Here is a 22,106-nt window from a genome sequence, read left to right as displayed (position 1 = left end):
CCTTTAAGGAAGACAACCATTGCCTCTTTACTGCCCTCTCAAAAAGGTCACTCGGTTGTATGAAGCCACTATCAGTGGTTCAAGGTGATGGAACAGCATCATTTTCCCAGGGAAACGAGGGATGGGCAATAAATGCTGGACTTGCCAGCAATGCCTCTGTCCCAAGAATTAAAAAACTCAAATACAATTCAATTTCTAATAAACAAAGCAATACATTTTTAAAAATAGAATTTTAAATAACACAACATAACATACTCAAACATCTTACCTTTTATAGAGCTCCTGGGCACTGAAAGTATAATACAAATACAATGTATTCCCAGTGAGGAACACCAATATCCACAGGCATACAAGTACTGATCTTTGCTCCTGTCCAAAAAGAAAAGAAGCAACAAGAACATTGAAAGCTTCAAAAAACGAAAGAAAAGGCTCTCGTGTTAATTTTGTTTAATGTTAATTTTAATTGATTTAAATCACTACATTGCACTTTATACACATAAAGTTCCAGTCTTATCCAAAATATTGGGTGGGATTTACCGGCTTTCCAAGCCAGCGGGAATTCCAGTCCGATGCCAGCGCACGTGTTTCCTGGCGACGAGGAGTGATGTCAAGGAGAAATCCCATTGACAAAAGCGGTACCGGTAGATCCCGCTGGCGGGCCGCCTCTGACGCCGAAAACAGGTGGGGGGTGGGGTGCATTTATATAGAATAGATAATAATAGAATAAATGTTACCAGAGGAACATGGGCTGCACTCCCCTTTGAGAACTGAATGATGGTGATTTAACCCGAGGGTCACCAAACCTCAGGCGAGGGGCAAGGTTGAGAAGGCGGGACCTTTGTGAATAACCTCAGCCGGCATGGGAATTGAACCTTGATCGCGTTGTTGGCGATGTTCCGCATCACAAACCATCCATTCAGCCAACTGAGCTAACCGATCCCCTAGTTATATAGAATATTTAACAATGGAAAATGAGCCAAATTGGGGCACAATCAAAAAATGGATGCAGAGGCAAAGAAGAAAATATTAAAATAAAAGCAAAATGCAACAGATGCTGGAAATATGAAATAAGAACTGAAAATTCTGGAAAAACTCAGCAGGCCTGGCAGAGTCTGTGGAGAGGGAAACAGAATCAATGTTTTGAATCTGTATGGATAAATGCAAATGACTGCGGATGCTGGAATCTGAAAGAGAAAATGCTGGAAAATCTCAGCAGGTCTGGCAGCATCTGTAGGGAGAAAAAAGAGCTAACGTTTTGAGTCCAATGACTCTTTGTCAAAGCTGACAGAGAAAGTGGGAAATATTTATACTGTGGAGTGAGAATGAAAGATGAGTCATAGCCACAGAAACCCAGGAAACCGGGTGCTAATGGCCACAGAAACCAAGGGGTAAGAGTGCTAATGGCAGTCCGCAGAGAGAACAAAAGATGTAAAAGGCCAAACAGCAGAGAAACTAACATCAGAGGGCGAACTCCCATGGCACCTACCCATGCAATCGCATGTGTTAACACCTGCCCCTTTAACTCTTCCATGCTTAACATCCCAGGCCCAAAACACTCATTCCAGGTTAAGCAGCGTTTCACTTGCATCTCTTCCAATTTGGTCTACTGCATTCGCTGCTCCCAATGTGGTCTCCTCTATATCGGAGAGACCAAACGCAGACTGGGTGATCGCTTTGCTGAGCATCTTCGATCTGTGCGCATTCAGGACCATGACCTTCCTGTTGCTTGCCATTTTAACAAAAGACCCTGCTCCCATGCCCACATGTCTGTCCTTGGCCTGCTACAATGTTCCAGTGAAGCTCAATGCAAACTGGAGGAACAACATCTCATGTTCCGGTTAGGCACGCTACAGCCTTCCGGCCTGAACATCGAATTCAACAACTTCAGATGATCAGCTCTACCCCACCTCGACCCATTTGTTTTCATCCCATTTCATTTTAACTGTCTTTTACCATTTCTTTCTTAATATATATTTAACCCCCCCCCCTCCCCCATCGTATCCACCTTTCCTCACCCTTTTTCCTCTTTGCTTCCCCCTCCCCTCCCCCACATCTACAGTTCACCCTCTGATGTTAGTTTCTCTGCTGTTTGGCCTTTCATATCTTTTGTTCTCTCTGGGGACTGCCATTAGCACTCTTTCCCCTTGGTTTCTGTGGCCATTAGCATCCGGTTTCCCTGGGTTTCTGTGGCTATGACTCATCTTTCATTCTCACTCCACAGTATAAATATTTCCCACTCTGTCTGTTAGCTTTGACAAAGAGTCATCGGATTCAAAACTTTAGCTCTTTTCTCTCCCTACAGATGTTGCCAGACCTGCTGAGATTTTCCAGCATTTTCTCTTTCGAATATGTATGGATCTTCTTCAGAGCTAAAGAGAGGGAAAAATATTAACATTGAGGAAGACAGGGCATGGAGTAGCACAGTGGTTGCTTCACAGCTCCAGGGTCCCAGGTTTGATTCCCGGCTTGGGTCACTGACTGTGCGGAGTCTGCACGTTCTCCCCGTGTCTGCGTGGGTTTCCTCCCACAGTCCAAAGATGTGCAGGTTAGGTGGATTGGCCATGATAAATTGCCCTTAAGTGTTCAAAAAAAGGTGGGGCGGGTTTACTGGGTTATGGGGATAGGGTGGAGGTGTGGACTTCGGTAGGCTGATCTTTCCAAGGGCTGGTGCAGGCTCAATGGGCCGAATGGCCTCCTTCTGCACTGTAAATTCTAAGATTCTATGTAAAACTTTCTCTGAATATAGTTATTACCTTAAAATAGTTCCTCGGAAAAACTGATCGGCCTCGGCATTTTGGGCAGCGTACTCTGCCCATCATCTGAGGGCATGACTGGAACAGGTAAAACAGTCTCTCACTTGTTCCAGTCATTCCACCTGTTCCAGTCATTCCTCCAAATGGCAGGCAGAGTACGCTGCCCGAAAGGTAGAGGCCCTTCAGTTTTTCCAGGGGACTATTTGAATGTACTACCTGCACTTTTCAGAGCAAATATTTTACATTGTATAACCACAAATTTGTCTTGTTCAAAGTTATTGCTCTCATCATGAAAACCTTCCAATAACTTTTATGAAGATATTAGTAGAGGTGCGCAAAAAGCTTGGCCAAAGATGTGGGTTTTAAGAATGATCTTAAAAGTTGGGAGGTGGCAAAATAAAGGGATGATGAACGAAGGCAAAGCAGATAAGGTTAAGTGTTGGAGGAGGAGGTTGCACAAGGGACCAGAGTGACAGAAATGATGAGCTTGGGGGAGAGAGCTAAAGGACTGGAGATAGTGAGGGGCAAGGTTAAATATGAGATGAGAATTTTAAAATTGAGAAATTGGAAGGCAATGCCAGTCAACAAAGACTGAGGTGATGGGTGAGCAGGACCTGGTACTTGGGCAGAATCTGTCTAACAGAGTACTGGATAAACTGAAGTTTAAAGATTGTGAAGTTTAGGACACTGGCTTGGAGTGAACTGAAATTGTCAAATCTAAAAGATAAATTAGGGTTTCAGCCAGCAGGTGATTGGAGGTAGAGTTGGATGTGACAATGTTAGAGGTTGGAATAGGTGGTCTTTGCAGTAGAGGAGATACAAGGTCATAAACTCAGCTTCTGTTTGAAAAGGACTGACATTGTAAACAATATGGTTCAGCCAGAGGGAGATGGGACAGTGGCAAGAGAATGGAGATTGTGACACGGGCCAAAGGCATTGACTTCCGTCCTCCTAATATTTATGCACAGGGAATAGCAACTCAGCCAAGCCTAGATTGGATAAGCAGTCTAACAAAGAGGCAGTTGAAAGGTTGAGATTTGCTGGGGAGGTAGAACTAGATGGTATTAACATGTGTGTTAAAGCTGATACCTTGTCAGCATATTATACTACAAAGAAGCATAAAGAAGAGGACACCAAATATATATTCTTGGGGGGGAGGCAATAATGTGAGTGAGGAAAACGTGAGGAAAACGTCTAATTTATAGGTTACAAAAAATAATTGTGATAGAATGTTTAAAAACAGAAGTGGACCCGCCCACATGTAGAGCAGCAGTCAGATATCAAGCAAACCCTTTAATATAATTAGTCAGCTCTTTAGATTAATTGGAAAGTGCACTACATGTTGAGTGCAACATGTGGCAAGAATTGTGAATGACATTCTCCATTTTATACACAAGAAGCTACTTAAGAAGAATTGCAAAGCCGTGAGCTCACTCAGAAGTCCAAAAGCGACAAAGAAACCTGAATGATTTATAACAATGATCTCAACATCAGAGATGAGATTACTCCACTGTAAATTGCTCTGTAATCTTTATTTTTATAATACAAGGCAAAGCAATTTTACCTTCATATTTTTGTTAGAAAATATATGAAGGGGAGCTCAACTGCCAAGATCATGTTCCATATATTTGGTCCATGTCAATGTTGAGGGATTTGTCATGATGACAGAATCACTGAAAGATTGTTAACCGATAAACCAACAGCTTGATAACAGAAAATAACACTGTCAGAACAATATTTTTCCATCCCTGCAAAATGTCAGAAGCAGGAACTGTGGACAGAACAACAAACAATGTAATTAGTTAGAGGCTTTCTCTGTGCCAAGTTGGTTGATCCTTGACAGGATGGCAAGGGAGAGCTACCACTGAGAGGAGAAATCAGGCAAGGTTCCCACTCCTGACAGTTATCCAGCAGGTCCTGCAGGAAAGCACTTGTATTGATGTTGATGGAGGACAGATTGGGCTCAGTTGTAAAGCCCTCCGATAGCTGAACAGCTTGTCGGCACTTACTACTTTCTGGGCTTATATGAGGATGGCAATTTGGGTGAGCTACTGGAAGGCAGTCAGCACCGATGAAGTCATACCCCAGGCAAAATAAAATGTCAAAACTTAGCTGCAGTCAAGAAAGGACCAAGAAATGGAAAAATGTAATAAATCGTGCAGTTGGGAGAAGTTGAATCTACTGTGATCTTTCAAATTAAATTATTTCTGAACATTAAACAGTGGCGTATGAGTAGGTACCGTGTCTGCGTAGGTCTCACCCCCACAACCCAAAGATATACAGGGTTGGTAGATTGGTCATGTTAAATTGCCATTAATTGGAAAAGAAATGAATTGGGTACTTCAAATTTAAAAATAAAATGTCTGCGTGGGTTTACTCCAGGTACTCCGGTTTTCTCCCGTAAATTCTGAAAGACGTGCTTGTTAGTTGAATTGGATGTTCTGAATTCTCCCTCTATGTACCCGAACAGGCGCCGGAGTGTGGCGACTAGGGGATTTTCACAGTAACTTCATTGCAGTGTTAATGTAAGCCTACTTGTGACACTAATAAAGATTATTTATTATTATTTATACAATACTAAATTTAGATAAACCCAACACAGATAACAAATGTACCTGAGGAACCCCAAAGATTTATGCTGATGACCTTCCAACTAATTTAACCAAATACCAAAGTAGAGCAAAGGCACATTCTGATAGGACTGGGAGTAATGAATAGTGGGCAGCTCATGCTATTCTGCTCTTCTTCATCTGCAGAACAGCACAAGGCAAAAGACAAAATGGGAAACTAAAAAGGGTGTGAAATCCTTTACTTTTTTTTGGGGGGGGGGGGGGGGGAAGACATTCTAACAAAATGCAATGGACGTTGAAGGCAACAGAAAATCACTAATAAGTAAAATACTCACTCTTAAAGAAACTTGGTGCTTAACTGTTAAGTTTGCGTATGCAAAAGTACTTGCCATTCCAATTAACACAGCAATACCTGTATGGGAAAAAAAAACAGCTACTGTATGTCGTATCATGCATGATAATCTCTTCCAAAAAAAGACTTGGGGCTGGATTCTCCGCCGGTGGGATGCTCCGTTTTACCGGCAGCCCGGGAGATTCCCGACGGTGTGGGGTTGCCCCACAATGGGAAACCCCATTGTCCGACCGGCGTTAACGGAGCATCCCGCCAGCGGGGTGAACCTGAAATGTGGCACGGCGGGGCCCTTGCATTTACGTTGTGCTTTTCACGACCACTGGGTGTCTCAAAGTGCGTTACAGCCAGTGAAGTACTTTTGAAGTGCAGTCACTAATGTAGGAAACGCGGCAGCCAATAAGCACACAGTAAACGCCCAGCACACCCAGCAACGTAATAATGACCAAATAATTTGTTTTTGTGATGTTGATCAAGAGTTAAATATAAAGATGTTAGAATATAAAAATCAATGTCAAAGTAATGACTGGATCCACTGTTGCTTGCACAAGTATATGATTCAGGATTAATTACATAGTCATTATATTCAAGGTACTCTGAGAAATACCTAGCTGCGGCGTCTAACTTGGCATCATCTATGAAATGGCAAAGTGCATTTATGCCTTCCCATTAGGATGATCATGATTCTTCTCTTGTACTGGAACATTATGGCTTACTTGTAATTAGGATGGATCATGGTGAACACTCCCAAACGTGGCTGTAATGTGTGACTATACTGCCATAACAAGATTCCTAGGTGATAGTTGCTGAGCTGATTATTGTTATGATCTAAACAATTCGGAACAATAAGGAAAGTTGAAAAAAAAATTAAACAGGACCTCTGACAGACAAAACAAGAGTTGTGTGCATTGATGCAGGTTTCAAAAGAAATCTGAATAAAGCCAGAACGTAAAGACACAACTCCAATGTCGAGATCACAAATAAGACAGTACGAAGACAATTTAATGTTAAAAAATGAAATGCTGGAAATATTGAGTAGGTCAGTCAATATCTGTGGAGGGAGTTAACGTTTCAGGTCAACGACCTTACAATTTAGGGTTTCACATGGGATTCTTAGAGCATGGCCAAACTTGTTACGAATTAGGCGCAGGGGGAGGCCACTTGGCCCCTCTAGCCTGCTGAGCCATTCAATATGATTATGACTGATCTGCTTGTAACTTCAATGTCACATTCCTGCCTACCCCCAATAACCTTTCACCCCCTTGTTAATCAAGAATATATCTAGCTCTGGCTTAAAAATATTCAAAGACTCTGTTTCCAACTCCTTTTCAGGAAGAGAGGCCAGACACTCGAGACTCTCAGAGAAAAAAATTAAATGAAGCTACCCCGTATTTTTGAACAGTGATTCCTAGTTCTAGATTCTCTGACAAGAGGAAACATCTTCTCCACATCCACACTGTCAATGCTCATCGGGCTCTTAAAGTTTCGACCAAGTTGACTCTTACTATTCTAAACTCAGGATACAAACCTAAACTCTCTAATCTTCCTCGTACGACAACCCACACATTCCTGGAATTCATCTAGTAAACCTTCTCTGAACTGCTTCTATAACATTTACATCTTTCCTTAGATAACTAGACCAATAATGTACATAATACTCCAGATGTAGTCTCACCAGTGCCCTGTACAACTGAAGGATAACCATCATACTTTTGCAATCAACCGCCCCCCCCCCTCTCAATTCTATTAGGTTTCCTAATTACTTGCTGTACTTGTATACCAGCCTTTTGTGATTCATGCACTAGGACACCAGATCCCTCTGCCCTTCAGAGCTCTGCAATATCTCACCATTTAGACGATATGCTTCTTTTTTATTCTTCCTGCCAAAATGGATAATTTCACATTTTCCCACATTATGCTCCATTTGTCAAGACATTTGTCCACTCATTTAACCTATCTATGTCAAGGTCAGCATGGTGGTACTTTGGTTAACACTGCTGCCTTACAGCATCAGAGACCAGGATTCAATTCTGACCTTGGGTGATTACGTGTGGCGTTTGTACGTTCTCTCCGTGTCTGCGTGGGTTTCCTCCAGGTGCTCAGGTTTCTGCCCACAGTCCAAAGATGTGCAGGTTAGGTACATTAGCCATGCTAAATTGCCCCTTATTTGTCCAGGGATGTGCAGTTTAGGTTACGAGAATACGGCGGGGAGCATGGGGGCGTGGACCGGAGTAGAGTACTCTTTCGGAGCTTTGGTGCAGACTCGAAGGACCGAATGGCCTCCTTCTGCACTGTAGGAAATCTATGATGTCCTTTTGTAGCCCCCTTACATCCTCTTAACAATTTACGTTCCTTCCTATCTTTGTGTCGTCAGCAAATTTAGCAACCATACCTTCAGTCCCTTCACCCAAGTCATTTATATAAGTTGTAAAAGTTTGGGCCGAGCACCGGTCCCTGTGGCACACCACTTGTCACAACCTGCCTACTAGAAAAATACCTGTTTATATCTACTCTTTCCTATTAGCTGTCAAATTTTCAATCCATACCAATATGTTGCCACCTACACCATGAGTTTTTATTTTACGCAATAACCTTTGACATGGCACTTTATCAAATGCCTTCTTGAAATCTAAGTACAGTACATCTATGGGCTCCCCTTCATACACAGCACATGGGAATCCTTCAAAGAACTCCAATAAATTGCCTAAATATGATCTCCCTTTCACAAAACCACACTGAATCTAGCTGATTGCTGTGATTTTTTCCAAGTGCCCTGCTAGAACCTCTTTAATAATGGCTTCTAATAGATGGTTGGCTAACCAACCTACTGTTTCCTGCTTTTTGCCTCCCTCCTTTTTTGAATAAAAGGAGTTACATTTGCTATCTCCCAATCTAATAGAACCTTCCCCGAATCTAGGGAATTTGGGAAAATTAAAACCAATGCATCAGCTATCTCATTAGCTACGTCTTTCCAGACCTTAGGATGAAGTCCATCTAGACCAGGGGATTTTTCAGCCCGCAGACCCAACAATTTTCTCAATACCACGTCCCTGGCGATTGTAATTTTCCTGAGTTCCTCACTCCCCTCTACTTCCTAATTAACAGCTATTTCTGGTAAGCTGGTACTCCCTATAGTGAAGACAAATGCAAAATACCAGCTTAATCCATCTGCCATAACCCTACTTTTCATTATCAATTCTGAAGATGCACTTTCTATAGGACTAATGCTCACTGTGTTAACTCTTTTCTTATTTAAATGTCTACAGAAGCTCTTACTGTCCACCTTTATACTACTGGCATGTGTTTTCTCGTACTCTAGTTTTTCTTTCCTTTGATGTTCTTTATATTCTTTCCAATCTTCAGGCCTACCACTGATCTTTGCATAAATATATGTTTTGCCTTTCAGTTTAATACTGTCTTTAACTTATTAAATTAACCAGATGATGAGCCTTCCATTTTTCTCTTTCATTGGAATGTGTCTATTCTGTATATTCTGAAGTATCTCTTTAGACGTCTGCCACTGAACACCTGTTGATCGATCGCTTAAGCACATTACCAATTCACTTTAGCCATCTCTTCTTTCATTCCCTCATAATTGCCCTTATTTAAGTTTAAAATACTAATCTTGGATGCACTCTTCTCACCCTCAAACTGAATGTAAAATTCAGTCATATTATGATTGCTGCTACCGAGGGATGCCTTCTCTATGAGGTTATTAATTAATCCTATCTCATTGCATACTACCAGGTTTAATATAACCTGCCCTCTGGTTGGAATCCAATTGTTGGATTCTTAACTGAAACTTTTAAACCTATCAGCTTATTGCTAAATAGAGGGAGAGAGGAAAGATACATGTAAATTGGTTGGTCATCTCTTTTTTTAAAAATTCCACACATTATTCACAGCTAGGGATAAGACATTGTGTGTTAAAGTTCCAGTGATATAAATGAGAAATGCTACACACTATCTGAAATGAAATGAAATGAAAATCGCTTATTGTCACAAGTAGGCTTCAAATGAAGTTACTGTGAAAAGCCCCTAGTCGCCACATTCCGGCGCCTGTTCGGGAAGGCTGTTACGGGAATTGAACAGTGCTGCTGGCCTGCCTTGGTCTGCTTTCAAAGCCAACGATTTAGCCCAGTGTGCTAAATACCTCATGTCACAGAAGTTCAACCAACCAAAATGTCATATTTATGGAGTTATGGGTAAAATGTCTCTCTTTGGGTTGTATGCAGGTATATTAACTACAAACTGGTTCACATAAGTAAGAATATGAATACCTTCCTTCACAATATTTCTCAAGGTCTCTATTAGATATACCTTAATGTCCAAGTCTTTGTCAAAAGTAAAGTCTGGAGCAAAAGGAAGGATGTCTTAACAAAAAAGCAAAATACTGTGAATGCTGGAAATATGAAATAAAAACTAAAAATGCTGGAAATATTCAGCAGGCTAGGCAGCATCTGTGGCGAGAACAGAGTTAACATTTCAGGTTACCACAGATGTTGGCCGGCCTGCTGAGGGAAAGCTTAAGATGTAATGGAACTAATCAAATTTTAAAAAGCCCAGGGCAATACAATACAGAATTTCTCTGTATGGAATTTTCTAATTTGTTGGTGAGTCAATTTGGTGGGCAGAGCCTGGTGCACACGGAGTGTTTGCAGAACATATTGTATTAAACCAGGGTTGCAGAGAGAAACTAAATTCAGACATCACAAAATAGCCCTGTTGTTATGTTGTCTCTTTTTCTGGCTGGCCGAATGCTTTGCAACTGGCAGGCTAAGCAGACCTCAAACCTGACTCTCCAGTACAACAATGCTCCCGAGACACCTGATGCAATTCTCCCATCTGACTTTCCTCTCTTTGCCTCATTCCTCCCCTCCACACACTCACGGATGGGAGGTATTTCAACTTTTTCCAATGAATGGAAGCCGGGAGAGCAGAAAATCTGAGGATCGGGGCTCGAACTGTCCACATGTTCTTTGACACTCTTCCCTCAAAAAAAGAACCTTACCTCTCTGTGCACTTTAATTAGTGGTTGCTACTTTGAGGCATAAATGATCTGACTTGGTATTGATGAGCATGTGCAGCATGTGTGGTTGCCAATGAATGCTGACAGCAGGTTGTGGGTTGGTGGAGAAAAATAAGCAGAAGGTAAGGCGAGCCCAAGAACAAACTTACTGGAAGGATGAGGGGGACCGGACAGTCTATGATGGTGGAACCTGGTGGGTTGGTGGGGGACAAAAATTATATAGGATAAGGGTAGCCCAACAAGAAAATTACCTTGGCTGGAGGAATTGTGAAGTGTGTGTGTAGCATAGGAGGAATGGATTAAGGGGTGGGGATGGCGTGGGAAAAAGGGAGTAGGATGGAATGATGCAAGAGGGATAAAAGGAATAGGATGGACATGTCATGGGAAGGTTTACGGGTGATGGTGGTGTTGCGGTAATGTCAGTACGACGAGTAATCCAGACTACAAGGCTCAGGGACATGGGATTGAATCGCACCATCCCAACTTGAATGCTAGTTTCAGTAATGGTACACATGAAACTATAATAAATTATTGTAAATACCCACTGGGTTCACTGATGTCCTTTTGGGAAGGAAATCTGTCATTCTTACCTGGTCTGGCCCATATGTGACTCCAGACCTACAGCAATATGATTGATTCTTAACTGCTCTCTGAAATAGCCTAGAAAGCCACTCCGCTAATGGGCAATTAAGAATGGGCAACAAAAGCTGGCTTTGCCAGTGACACCCACATCCCATTAAAAAAATTTTTTTAAGTACGGTTTCAAAAAATATATATACTAATTTCACTGCAAAGGTTTTGTGGGTCTCTGCTAGTTTATTAAGAATACTAGCACAAGAGGGTGCAAAACAAAACTGATCCATGAAGACACACGCATGCACATTCCTATGATTTTCAAGGGCCGTAGGATATATATGCATAAGCACCTCCTCAACCAAATAATTTTAAAAATGTGTTCCCAGAGTAACAAAATAAAATACTGTACAAAAGTTAGATTTAAAAAAAAATTGAATTAGCTCTATTTTGAGGATCTTAAACAGGTCACCTTCTGCTGTTAAAGTTACATTGTTTGTACAACAGCTGCCATAACAGCTGTGCACAACTGTGAGTAGAACAGATGTCTGAAAAGACCCTGTTGCTTGCTGTGAACACAGAAGATCCAAAAGAATTTGTTCTGAGACGCTCAGGAAAAAGTACAAGATTTGTCATAGTGCCATAAATAATCCAGTAACTGTCAAAGAATATGCTTCTCACACTCAAATTATTATGAAACACAATTTTAACAGATGGATCTACGTGCCCATACCAAGCTTATGCTGAAAGCAAACTTTAGCCAGCAATATTAAGATAAAAGGAAGGCCCTTCTGAAGCCAGATGACTGCAGCCTTGAGCTCCGAAAGTGCTGGGGCAGGAGTTCCAGGGTCTTCGTTGACATCTTCTGTATTTCCATGGCGATCACCAGAAACATGCAGCAGAGAGGAACGATGATGACTGTGGTGATAATGATGATGTCGATGGCGATGATGGTACTGCATATTTTCTGCGCGAATGGTTCCCTCTTCCTGCGGGGTCATCTGAATAAACACATCTCCACTTCCAACCGATGAGCTGAGAGACGATCCCAACACTAGACCAGACTGGAATGAAGCAGCAGTTATTGGGCCTGATTGCAGACCCGTTAAACCAGAAAACATCTGCTGAGCTGACGAGCTTTCAGGTTTGAGTCCTTCGAAAACACCATTCTCATCCACGCTGGTTTCTGAACCAACTGTCTGACTTCTTGTCCTAAAAGAGAAAAGAATCAAGTTTGCAAACTACATTGCAGTTAAAAGTGGTGTCTAAAAAATATTACACCAGTATCACAAATACAATATATACATTGACACACAGATGTACTGTAGTATGGTAGCACAGTGGTTAGCACTGTTGCTTCACAGCACCAGGGTCCCAGATTCGATTCCCGGCTTGGATTGCTGTCTGTGCGGAGTTTGCACGTTCTCCCTATGTCTGCGTGGGTTTCCTCCGGGTGCACCGGTTTCCTCCCTCAAGTCCCGAAAAAAGTGCTGTTAGGTAATTTGGACATTCGGAATTCTCCCTCTGTGTACCCGAACAGGTGCCGGAATGTGGCAACTAGGGCGTTTTCACAGTAACTTCACTGCATTGTAAGCCTACTTGTGACAATAAAGATTATTAAAAAATCATAGGATAATTATTAAGGACAATGGATACATTAACACAGATGACAACTATTTAAAAAAAAATTTACTGAGTACCCAATTCATTTTTTCCAATTAAGGGGCAATTTAGCGTGGCCAATCCACCTATCCTGCACATCTTTGAGCTGTGGGGGCGAAACCCATGCAAACATGGGGAGAATGTGCAAACTCCACACGGACAGTGACCCAGAGCCGGGATCGAACCTGGGACCTCGGCACCGTGAGGCAAAAGGGCTGACCCACTGTGCCGCCCCAGATGACAACTATAAGGCACACATTTCTTGACCAGTACCGTAAGGCAAAAGTCAAAAAACAGAAACTAGAAATTTGAGACAAAAGTGCAATGTGCAGGAAATAATATTCTTTTTAGTCAGCAGGAAATTGAGGAGCAAATGTGTGCACAATTCCCAGAGGTGTGAAAAAATAATCACAATAGGGTAGTTATATTGGGTGATTTCAACTTTCCCAACATTAATTAGGATAGTTGTAGTGTTAAGGGCTTCGATTAGAATCATAGATGGAGATGGAGTGGATTTCTTAAAATGTATGCAGGAGAACCTTTTAGGTCAATATCTAGCGAGTCCAACAAGGGACGGTGCAGTACTGGACCTAACTCTAGGAAATAAGCCGGATAGTTGATAGAGGTGGTGGTGAGGAAGCACACCATATGGTACAATTTAAGCTTGTGTGGATAAAGAAGTAGACAAGTTGTAATCAGATAATTTGGATTGGGGAGAGCGGATTTTCATAAAATAAGGCAGGATCTGGCCAAGGTAGACTGGAAACAGCTACATGTGGGAAAATCCAAAAAAAGAGCAGTGGGGGTTGTTCAAAAAGGAAATGGGGAGGGTACATGTCCAACATATTACCTCTAGGGTGATAGGAAAGCGTAATAAGCCCAGAGCTGACTAGAGATAGTCAGGATACGATGAGAAGGAAAAGAGAGGCTTTTAGCAGGTACAAGGGGAGCAAATCAGGGGAAGAATTAGTGGAGTACAAAAAGTGCAGGATGTAAGAAAGCAATTAGGAGAGCAAAGAGGGTTATGAGAAAGCTCTGGCTGGAAAAAGTAGGGAAAATCCCAAGATATTCTATTAGTATATCAATGTACGAAGTCTTACAACACCAGGTTAAAGTCCAACAGGTTTGTTTCGATGTCACTAGCTTTCGGAGCACTGCTCCTTCCTCAGGTGAATCAATGGGATATCAGTATATCAATGGGAAGAGGATAACCAGAGAAAAGGGCTAAAACTGATTATGAATTAGTTCATAAATCAAAGCTTGGTTTCCGACATCAGTTTCAGCCTGTGAGGGATAGAAACTGGGGAAAAGAGAAATACTCAAGTGATAGAGGTAAAGGAGATTTGATGGGAGATAATAAGGAGAGTATACCTCAGATTAAAAAAGAAATCCCAGAGGGTGGAAGAGAAATGAAAAGTTTCAAATGTTTTCACTGTAATAAACTAGGCCATGTAAAGTCACAGTGTTGGTGGTTGAAGAAAAGCACTGGGAAGGCTGATGTGATAAAAGAGGATAAGTCAGTGGGGTTTGTTAAAGTGGTAAAGGAAAGCGAAGGATGTGCAAAAGGTTGTACAGCCTGATCAGAGGTGATTGATAAGAAGGTGCCAGATCTCTTTAAAGAATTTACTTGTGTGGGTAAAGTTTACACATGTGTATCAGGAGGAGCAGGTAAAGAAGTCACAATTTTAAGAGATACGGGAGCTAGTCAATGCTTGGTGGTAAGAGATGAGGAGTTATGTAGTTTGGGAGGAATATTGCCAGAAAAGGTAGTAATATGTGGAATTCAGGGTGAGAAGAGTAGTGTTCCATTATATAAGGTAAGGTTGGAAAGTCCAATGAAGAGTGGTGAAGTGGTAGTAGGAGTAATAGAGAAACTATCTTGTCCAGGAATACAGTTTATCGTGGGTAATGATATAGCTGGATCGCAGGTGGGAGTGATGCCTACTGTGGTTGATAAGCCAGTGGAAAGTCAGACAACTGAAGTGTTGAAGGACGAATATCTTGGGATTTTTCTGGATTGTGTAGTAACAAGGTCGCAAAGTCACAGGTTAAGACAAGAGGAGAAATCAAAGAGTGAAGATGAAATTGAAGTGCCATTATCAGAAACGATTTTTAATCAGATGGTTGGAAAAGGACAAGAACAGGTGTAGGATGAGGCGGATACTTTTAGTTCAGGAAAATTGGCGGAATTACAACAGAAAGATATAGAAATAAAACGGATGTATCAGAAAGCATACATGGAGGAGGAATCTGAGTGTATACCGGATGTTATTACCTTAAAAGTGATGTCTTGATGAGAAAATGGAGACCTTTACATATGCAGGCGGATGAGAAGTGGGCAGAAGTTCATCAAATGGTATTGCCGGTCGGGTATAGAAAGGAGGTGTTGCGAGGAGCACAGGAGGTACCAGTGGGAGGTCATTTGGGAGTAAGGAAAACTCAAGCTAAAATACAAAAACATTTTTATTGGCCTGAACTACATAAAGATATAGTTAAATGTTGTCGATCATGCCACACATGTCAAGTGATAGGGAAACCTCAAGCAGCATCCTTAATATCCATTCCATCATTTGAGGAACCTTTTACAAGGGTCAAAAGTGATTGCATACGATCGCTTCCTAAAACGAAAAGTGGGAATCAATATCTTTTGACTATAATGGATGTGTCTACTGGGTTTCCAGAGGCCATTTCAGTACACAATATTACAGTTAAAAAGATTGTGGAGGAGTTACTTAAATTCTTTACTAGGTATGGACTACCCACAGAAATACAATCGGATCAAGGATGAAATTTTACATCAAGGTTATTCAAAGAAGTTATGAATAGTTTAGGAATAAAACAATTTAAATCAACTGCGTACCATTCAGAATAGCAGGGAGCGTTAGAAAGGTGGCATCAGACATTAAAGACAATGTTGAGGGCTTATTGTCAAGATTATCCAGAGGATTGGGATAAAGGAATTCCATTCGTACTGTTTGCAATTAGGGATGCACCTAATGAGTCAACCAAATTCAGTCCTTTTGAACTAATTTTTGGTCATGAGGTAAGAGGACCACTTAAATTGATTAAGGAAAAATTGGTGAGTGAGCAGTCGGAACTTACATTATTGTATTACGTGTCAAATTTAGGGAACGATTAAATAGAGCAGGGGAATTGGCTCGACAACATTTAAAAATTGCACAAAATGTGATGAAACAGGTAGCGGACAAGAAAACAAAAGTTCGTAGTTTTGCCAGTAGAGATAAAGTTTTTGTATTGTTACCAGTGGTAGGTGAACCTTTAAAAGCAAGGTTTTTTGGACATTATCAGAGTGAAAGGAAATTAAGTGAGGTGAATTATGTGGTAAGAACGCCAGATAGAAGGAAAACTCACCGAGTGTGTCATGTGAATATGCTTAAAAGGTACCTTGAATGGGAAGGAGAGCAAAAGGAGGAGGTTTTAATGATTCTAACTCAAAGTGAAGAACTGAATCCAGATGACTTTGAATTTGACATCCCTCAAATTAAATTTGAAAACGAGAATTTTTTTTAAAATTGGGATAAATTGTTGAGTTACCTTTCAGAGGAAAAACAAACTGACCTGAAAGAGTTATTGATATCACATGGGCAGGTTTGTGGAGATAAGTTGGGAAGGTGGATTGGGGTGGATTAGGTGGATTGGGCAGCACGGTAGCATTGTGGATAGCACAATTGCTTCACAGCTCCAGGGTCCCAGGTTCGATTCCGGCTTGGGTCACTGTCTGTGCGGAGTCTGCACATCCCCCCCGTGTGTGCGTGGGTTTCCTCCGGGTGCTCCGGTTTCCTCCCACAGTCCAAAGATGTGTAGGTTAGGTGGATTGGCCATGATAAATTGCCCTTAGTGTCCAAAATTGCCCTTAGTGTTGGGGGGGGGGGTTACTGGGTTATGGGGATAGGGTGGAGGTGTTGACCTTGGGTAGGGTGCTCTTTCCAAGAGACGGTGCAGACTCGATGGGCCGAATGGCCTCCTTCTGCACTGTAAATTCTATGATAAGTACTAAAATGGCTATACATGATGTAGATGTGGGAAATGCCGTTCCAATTAAACAACATCCATATTGACTTAACCCTTTAAAATTGGCACAGGTTAACAAGGAAATTGAAAGTATGCTTAAAAATGACATAATTGAAGTGGGTTGCAGCCAATGGAGCTCACCCATAGTGATGCTACCGAAATCAGACAGTACCCAACGGTTGTGTGTGGACTATAGAAAGGTTAATGCAGTTACAAGAACGGACTCTTATACTATCCCACATTTGGAGGGTTGCATTGAGAAGGTGGGACAATCAGCTTTTATTTCCAAACTGGATTTACTTAAAGGTTACTGGCAGGTACCTTTATCCAAAAGGGCAAAGGAGATTTCAGTTTTTGTGACTCCAGATGGTACATACCAATTCAAAGTTACGCCATTTGGCATGAAAAATGCCCCAGCGACATTTCAACGGTTAACTAACAAAGTCGTTTCAGGATTACCCAATTGTGCGGTATACATCGATGATCTGGTAATTTTCAGTCAGACATGGAAAGAACATTTGAAGCATCTGATGGAGTTATTCGATCGACTTCAGGAGGCGGGTTTGGTGGTAAACCTATCCAAAAGTGAATTTGGAAAAGCCCAAGTCACTTTCCTTGGTCATACAATCGGACAGGGTCGACTGGCCCCACAGGATGTCAAAACAAAGGTTATTGGCGAGTTCCCAATACCCTCGACACGAAAGCAAATAATGCGATTTCTTCGCATCAGTGGATTTTACTGGAAATTTGTGCTGAACTTTAGCAGTGTGGTTGCTCCACAGACGGACATACTAAAGAAGTGTAGCAAATTTAAATGGATGGCGGAGTGTCAACAGGTATTTGAAGGCCTAAAGGCTGTGTTAACCAATGCTCCTGTGTTGGAGAATTACAAGAAGCTCTGTGATCGGATTGAACTAAAGTATCTGACCTTAAAGAGAAATGCAGAGACGTAGAGAAATGGATGGACCGTGCAGAGACCTTCTTGTCCAAAGAGACTGTCAATCAAGAGGGATTCCAGTTGGAGGAAGAACTAAAACGGACTATGTTATTATAAACATTTGCGTGTTTTGTTTTGTTAAAAAAAAACGTATATTCACTAGCAATGTTTCTTAAAGGAAAGTGAAAAATTAAACCATTTTGAAGATGATGGTTTATTTATTTTTTCTTGGGGGGGGGGGTGTCAGGTGGATGTACCTTTAAGAAATGGGTGTTTATCAAATAGCTGCAGTGATGTCATTGTGTGGGTGGAGATGAGCTCTGGCTCTGCTTTTACTTTTGTTTTGAGCTGGCAGCTGCAGTGTGTTTAGTTTCGTTTTCAGAGTTGGAGAGCTACATTCACAGTGAGAAGATGTTATGATCTCCCTCTCTGCAAGCTGAAGAATGTCTTCAACTCATTGATGATGTCAAAGTAATACCTGTTTCTGTAGAGTTTTTAAACCTGCTGTCTTTATTTAAAAAGGTTTTAACTTATGGATGTTATTAGGGAAGTTACTAATGGTTACCTATAGAATACTGTATCTTTTTGGGGGGTATCAGGGTTGGTAGTTGATAAACTGTTTACTGTGCGTTTATAAAATGTTAACTGGATTCATCGAATAAATATTGTTTTTGTTTAAAAATACTCTTAGATCCCTGTTGCATCACACCTGTAAAGTGGGCCCTTGTGCTCCCCATAACCAAAATCTATTAAAAGTTTTTGGTCAGGTGAACTCCATGGTATACTTTGGGGTTCTCTAAACCCTGGACCATAATAGAATTTACATTGTAGAAGGAGGCCATTCGGCCCATTGAGTCTGCCCTGGCCCTTGAAAAGAGCGCCCTATCTAAGCCCACACCTCCACCCTATCCCTGTAACCCCACCTAACCTTTTGGACACTCAGGGGAAATTTAGCATGGCCAATCTGCCTAACCTGCATATCTTTGGACTGTGGGAGGAAACCGGAGCACCCGCAGGAAACCCACGCAGACATGGGGAGAAAGTGCAAACTCCCCACAGACTGTCACCCAAGGCTGGAATTGAACTCGGGACCCAGGCGCTGAGGCAGCAGTGCTAACCACTGTGCCACCGTGCTGCCCCACGGTGATCAGCTTATATGAATGGTTTGCTATCGTATATGAGAGCAGGCTAGTGTTTTTTCCAGCACTGCTTGTGGGCCAAAGGAGGAGTCGTTTTCCCTGGACTCGAAAAACATACCTGCTCCCCTACAATCAATGATCCCACCCTCCCCACAACCAACAATCCCACCCCTCTACCAGGATCACACTCTCCTTTCCTTCTCTGTATTCCCTGTTGTTGGTAATCAGAGTATGAAGTCTTACAACACCAGGTTAAAGTCCAACAGGTTTGTTTCGATGTCACTAGCTTTCGGAGCGCTGCTCCTTCCTCAGGTGAATGCAGAGGTCTGTTCCAGAAACACATATATAGACAAATTCAAAGATGCCAGACAATGCTCGGAATGTGAGCATTAGCAGGTGATTAAATCTTTACAGATCCAGAGATGGGGTAACCCCAGGTTAAAGAGGTGTGAATTGTATCGAGTCTACCTCATACGCTGCAGGAAAGGATGTCCCGAAGCGTGGTACATTGGCGAGACCATGCAGACGCTGCGACAACGAATGAACAGACATCACGCAACAATCACCAGGCAGGAATGTTCCCTTCCAGTCGGGGAACACTTCAGCAGTCAAGGGCATTCAGCCTCTGATCTCCGGGTAAGCGTTCTCCAAGGCGGCCTTCAGGACCCGCGACAACGCAGAATCGCCGAGCAGAAACTTATAGCCAAGTTCCGCACACGAGTGCGGCCTCAACCGGGACCTGGGATTCATGTCGCATTACATTCATCCCCCACCATCTGGCCTGCAACATCCTACCAACTGTCCTGGCTTGATACAATTCACACCTCTTTAACCTGGGGTTACCCCATCTCTGGATCTGTAAAGATTTAATCACCTGCTAATGCTCACATTCTGAGCATTGTCTGGCATCTTTGAATTTGTCTATATATGTGTTTCTGGAACAGACCTCTGCATTCACCTGAGGAAGGAGCAGCATTCCGAAAGCTAGTGACATCGAAACAAACCTGTTGGACTTTAACCTGGTGTTGTAAGACTTCGTACTGTGCTCACCCCAGTCCAACGCCGGCATCTCCACATCGTTGGTAATCAGTGCCACGTTTCCTGCTGACCACCAGCTAGTCTCCCAATCGGACTTTCTGGTGATCAGGAAATGAGAAAAAAATTAAGATGAGGTCCTGTCATTACATTTGGCAGAACTCCTGTGTTACTACTTTCCAAGTTGCTAAAGATGCAAACTACAGTAAACCAAAATAAATTTGCATTCAAATTCATCTGAAGTTTAATAAACCTGGTCATATTAAGATTCAATTTCCAACTGATGTATCTAAACACAGCAAAAATAATTAGAGAGCAAATACCCAGAATACACCAATGACAATAGTTTGAATTTACTGAATAATCCCAGGATGAAGCTAATGATGTTGATATTTACCCTCTTCCACACACTCCTAAATAACAGGTTTGACAAATAACTGCAAACACTTGCCTTTCAGGTGGGATGTTGTCAGCATTGCTACTATGCCTTCTCTGCATCTTCTTCCAGTCCCTCTTAAATTGGAAAAAAAAATCTAAATGGAATAAAAATTTGTTTTACTGACATAAATATGAAAACGACAAGATGAGGAAAAGAATAACCAGCATTGGTCCTTTTCTCCAGTTTGAATTGAGTAGTTTCAGAAGAAGATGGAACAATGTTTAATAATAACTCGACACTATGTTAAGGCCTCCTTCTTCTCTTCATGGCTGCTGAAATCAAATGGCCCTCCTGCTGTGCTTGGGGGGTTCTCAGGCCCAGTTCAGAGCACCATCCACAGCCAGTAATAACCTGGCTCCAACTGCAATTTCAAAGCCGGGCCGGAAACACCCGGTTTAATTGTGAATGTTACAGATGTGTGAGTGTATGAAGCAATGGGTTCAGAGCCTCACCCCCAATCATTCTCTCCAGCCACATTCACCATGACTGACAGCGACTCCTTTGTTTTGACTTCTTTCACCTTTCACCCCATGACGCAGCACGCACGGCGGACGCTGCGGGGTTGATTGACAGGCAGAACGCCCAGTCGCTGCCGGTCGTCGACGCCCCCGGCGGCTGGAGCGGCCCAATCAGAGGGCGGCCCCGGGGCGGGATTTGTCTCCCTGATCTCCGGTTTGCCTCTTGTTTTCCGAGAGGCGGCGGCAGCGGGCGCATCGAGCCGCTCATCGGTGCCTGGGGATTGCGATGAGTCGGGGCCGGTAGCGCGGAGCCGATGGTGCAGTGTTTCTCTATGGTGTGGCGCAAGGTGCTGAGGAAGCGCTGGGTTCTCGCCGTGGTGTTTGGCCTTTCACTCATCTATTTCCTGAGCAGCACCTTGAGACAGGTGAGTGTCCAGCCAGAGAGAGGGGTGAGTGTCCAGCCAGAGAGAGGGGCGAGTGTCCAGCCAGAGAGAGGGGCGAGTGTCCAGCCAGAGAGAGGGGCGAGTGTCCAGCCAGAGAGAGGGGCGAGTGTCCAGCCAGAGAGAGGGGCGAGTGTCCAGCCAGAGAGAGGGGCGAGTGTCCATCGCAGCCAGAGAAAGGAGCGTCCAGCACAGCCAGAGAAAGGAGCGTCCAGCGCAGCCAGAGAGAGAAGTGAGTGTCCAGCGCAGCCAGAGAGAGAAGTGAGTGTCCAGCACAGGCAGAGAAAGGAGTGTCCAGCGCAGCCAGAGAGAGAAGTGAGTGTCCATCGCAGCCAGAGAGAGGAGTGAGTGTCCAGCACAGGCAGAGAAAGGAGTGTCCAGCGCAGCCAGAAAGAGAAGTGAGTGTCCAGCGCAGCCAGAGAGAGAAGTGAGTGTCCAGCGCAGCCAGAAAGAGAGGTGTGTCCAGTGCAGCCAGAGAGAGGGGTGAGTGTCCAGCGCAGCCAGAGAGAGAGGTGAGTGTCCAGCGCAGCCAGAGAGAGAGGTGAGTGTCCAGCGCAGCCAGAGAGAGAAGTGAGTGTCCAGCGCAGCCAGAGGGAGAGGTGAGTGTCCAGCGCAGCCAGAGAGAGAGGTGAGTGTCCAGCGCAGCCAGAGAGAGAGGTGAGTGTCCAGCGCAGCCAGAGAGAGAAGTGA

The 22,106-nt window shown here is 42.9% G+C and overlaps 2 protein-coding genes across 5 annotated transcripts in view; one reads left to right on the top strand and one right to left on the bottom strand.

The window, feature by feature from the left end:
• Window positions 1-21,073, bottom strand: part of rnft2 (ring finger protein, transmembrane 2) — an 87,483-nt gene extending 66,410 nt beyond the window's left edge. For 2 of the 4 annotated variants that reach the window (XM_072496632.1, XM_072496650.1), the window contains exons 1-5: window positions 20,971-21,073; window positions 20,531-20,612; window positions 12,008-12,486; window positions 5,659-5,735; window positions 269-369 (exon numbers count right to left, since the gene is read on the bottom strand). In XM_072496632.1, coding sequence (XP_072352733.1) covers window positions 269-369; window positions 5,659-5,735; window positions 12,008-12,486; window positions 20,531-20,612; window positions 20,971-20,995 — 764 coding nt within the window. In that variant the 5' untranslated portion in view covers window positions 20,996-21,073. Of the gene's footprint in view, window positions 1-268; window positions 370-5,658; window positions 5,736-12,007; window positions 12,487-15,211; window positions 15,381-17,427; window positions 17,544-20,530; window positions 20,613-20,970 lie in introns of those variants that run through there. The other 2 variants (XM_072496661.1, XM_072496643.1) reach the window with 2 other exon arrangements.
• Window positions 21,074-21,184: 111 nt separating this feature from the next.
• Window positions 21,185-22,106, top strand: part of spring1 (SREBF pathway regulator in golgi 1) — a 31,906-nt gene continuing 30,984 nt past the window's right edge. Inside the window, exon 1 of the mRNA XM_072496673.1 lies at window positions 21,185-21,401. Coding sequence (XP_072352774.1) covers window positions 21,291-21,401 — 111 coding nt within the window. The 5' untranslated portion in view covers window positions 21,185-21,290. The remainder of the gene's footprint in view (window positions 21,402-22,106) is intronic.

Source organism: Scyliorhinus torazame, chromosome 1 (genome assembly GCF_047496885.1).
Source record: "Scyliorhinus torazame isolate Kashiwa2021f chromosome 1, sScyTor2.1, whole genome shotgun sequence".
NCBI classification, from domain to species: domain Eukaryota; kingdom Metazoa; phylum Chordata; class Chondrichthyes; order Carcharhiniformes; family Scyliorhinidae; genus Scyliorhinus; species Scyliorhinus torazame.
The sequence above is the reverse complement of the archived record's forward strand: the minus strand, read 5'-3'. Positions and strand labels throughout refer to the sequence as shown.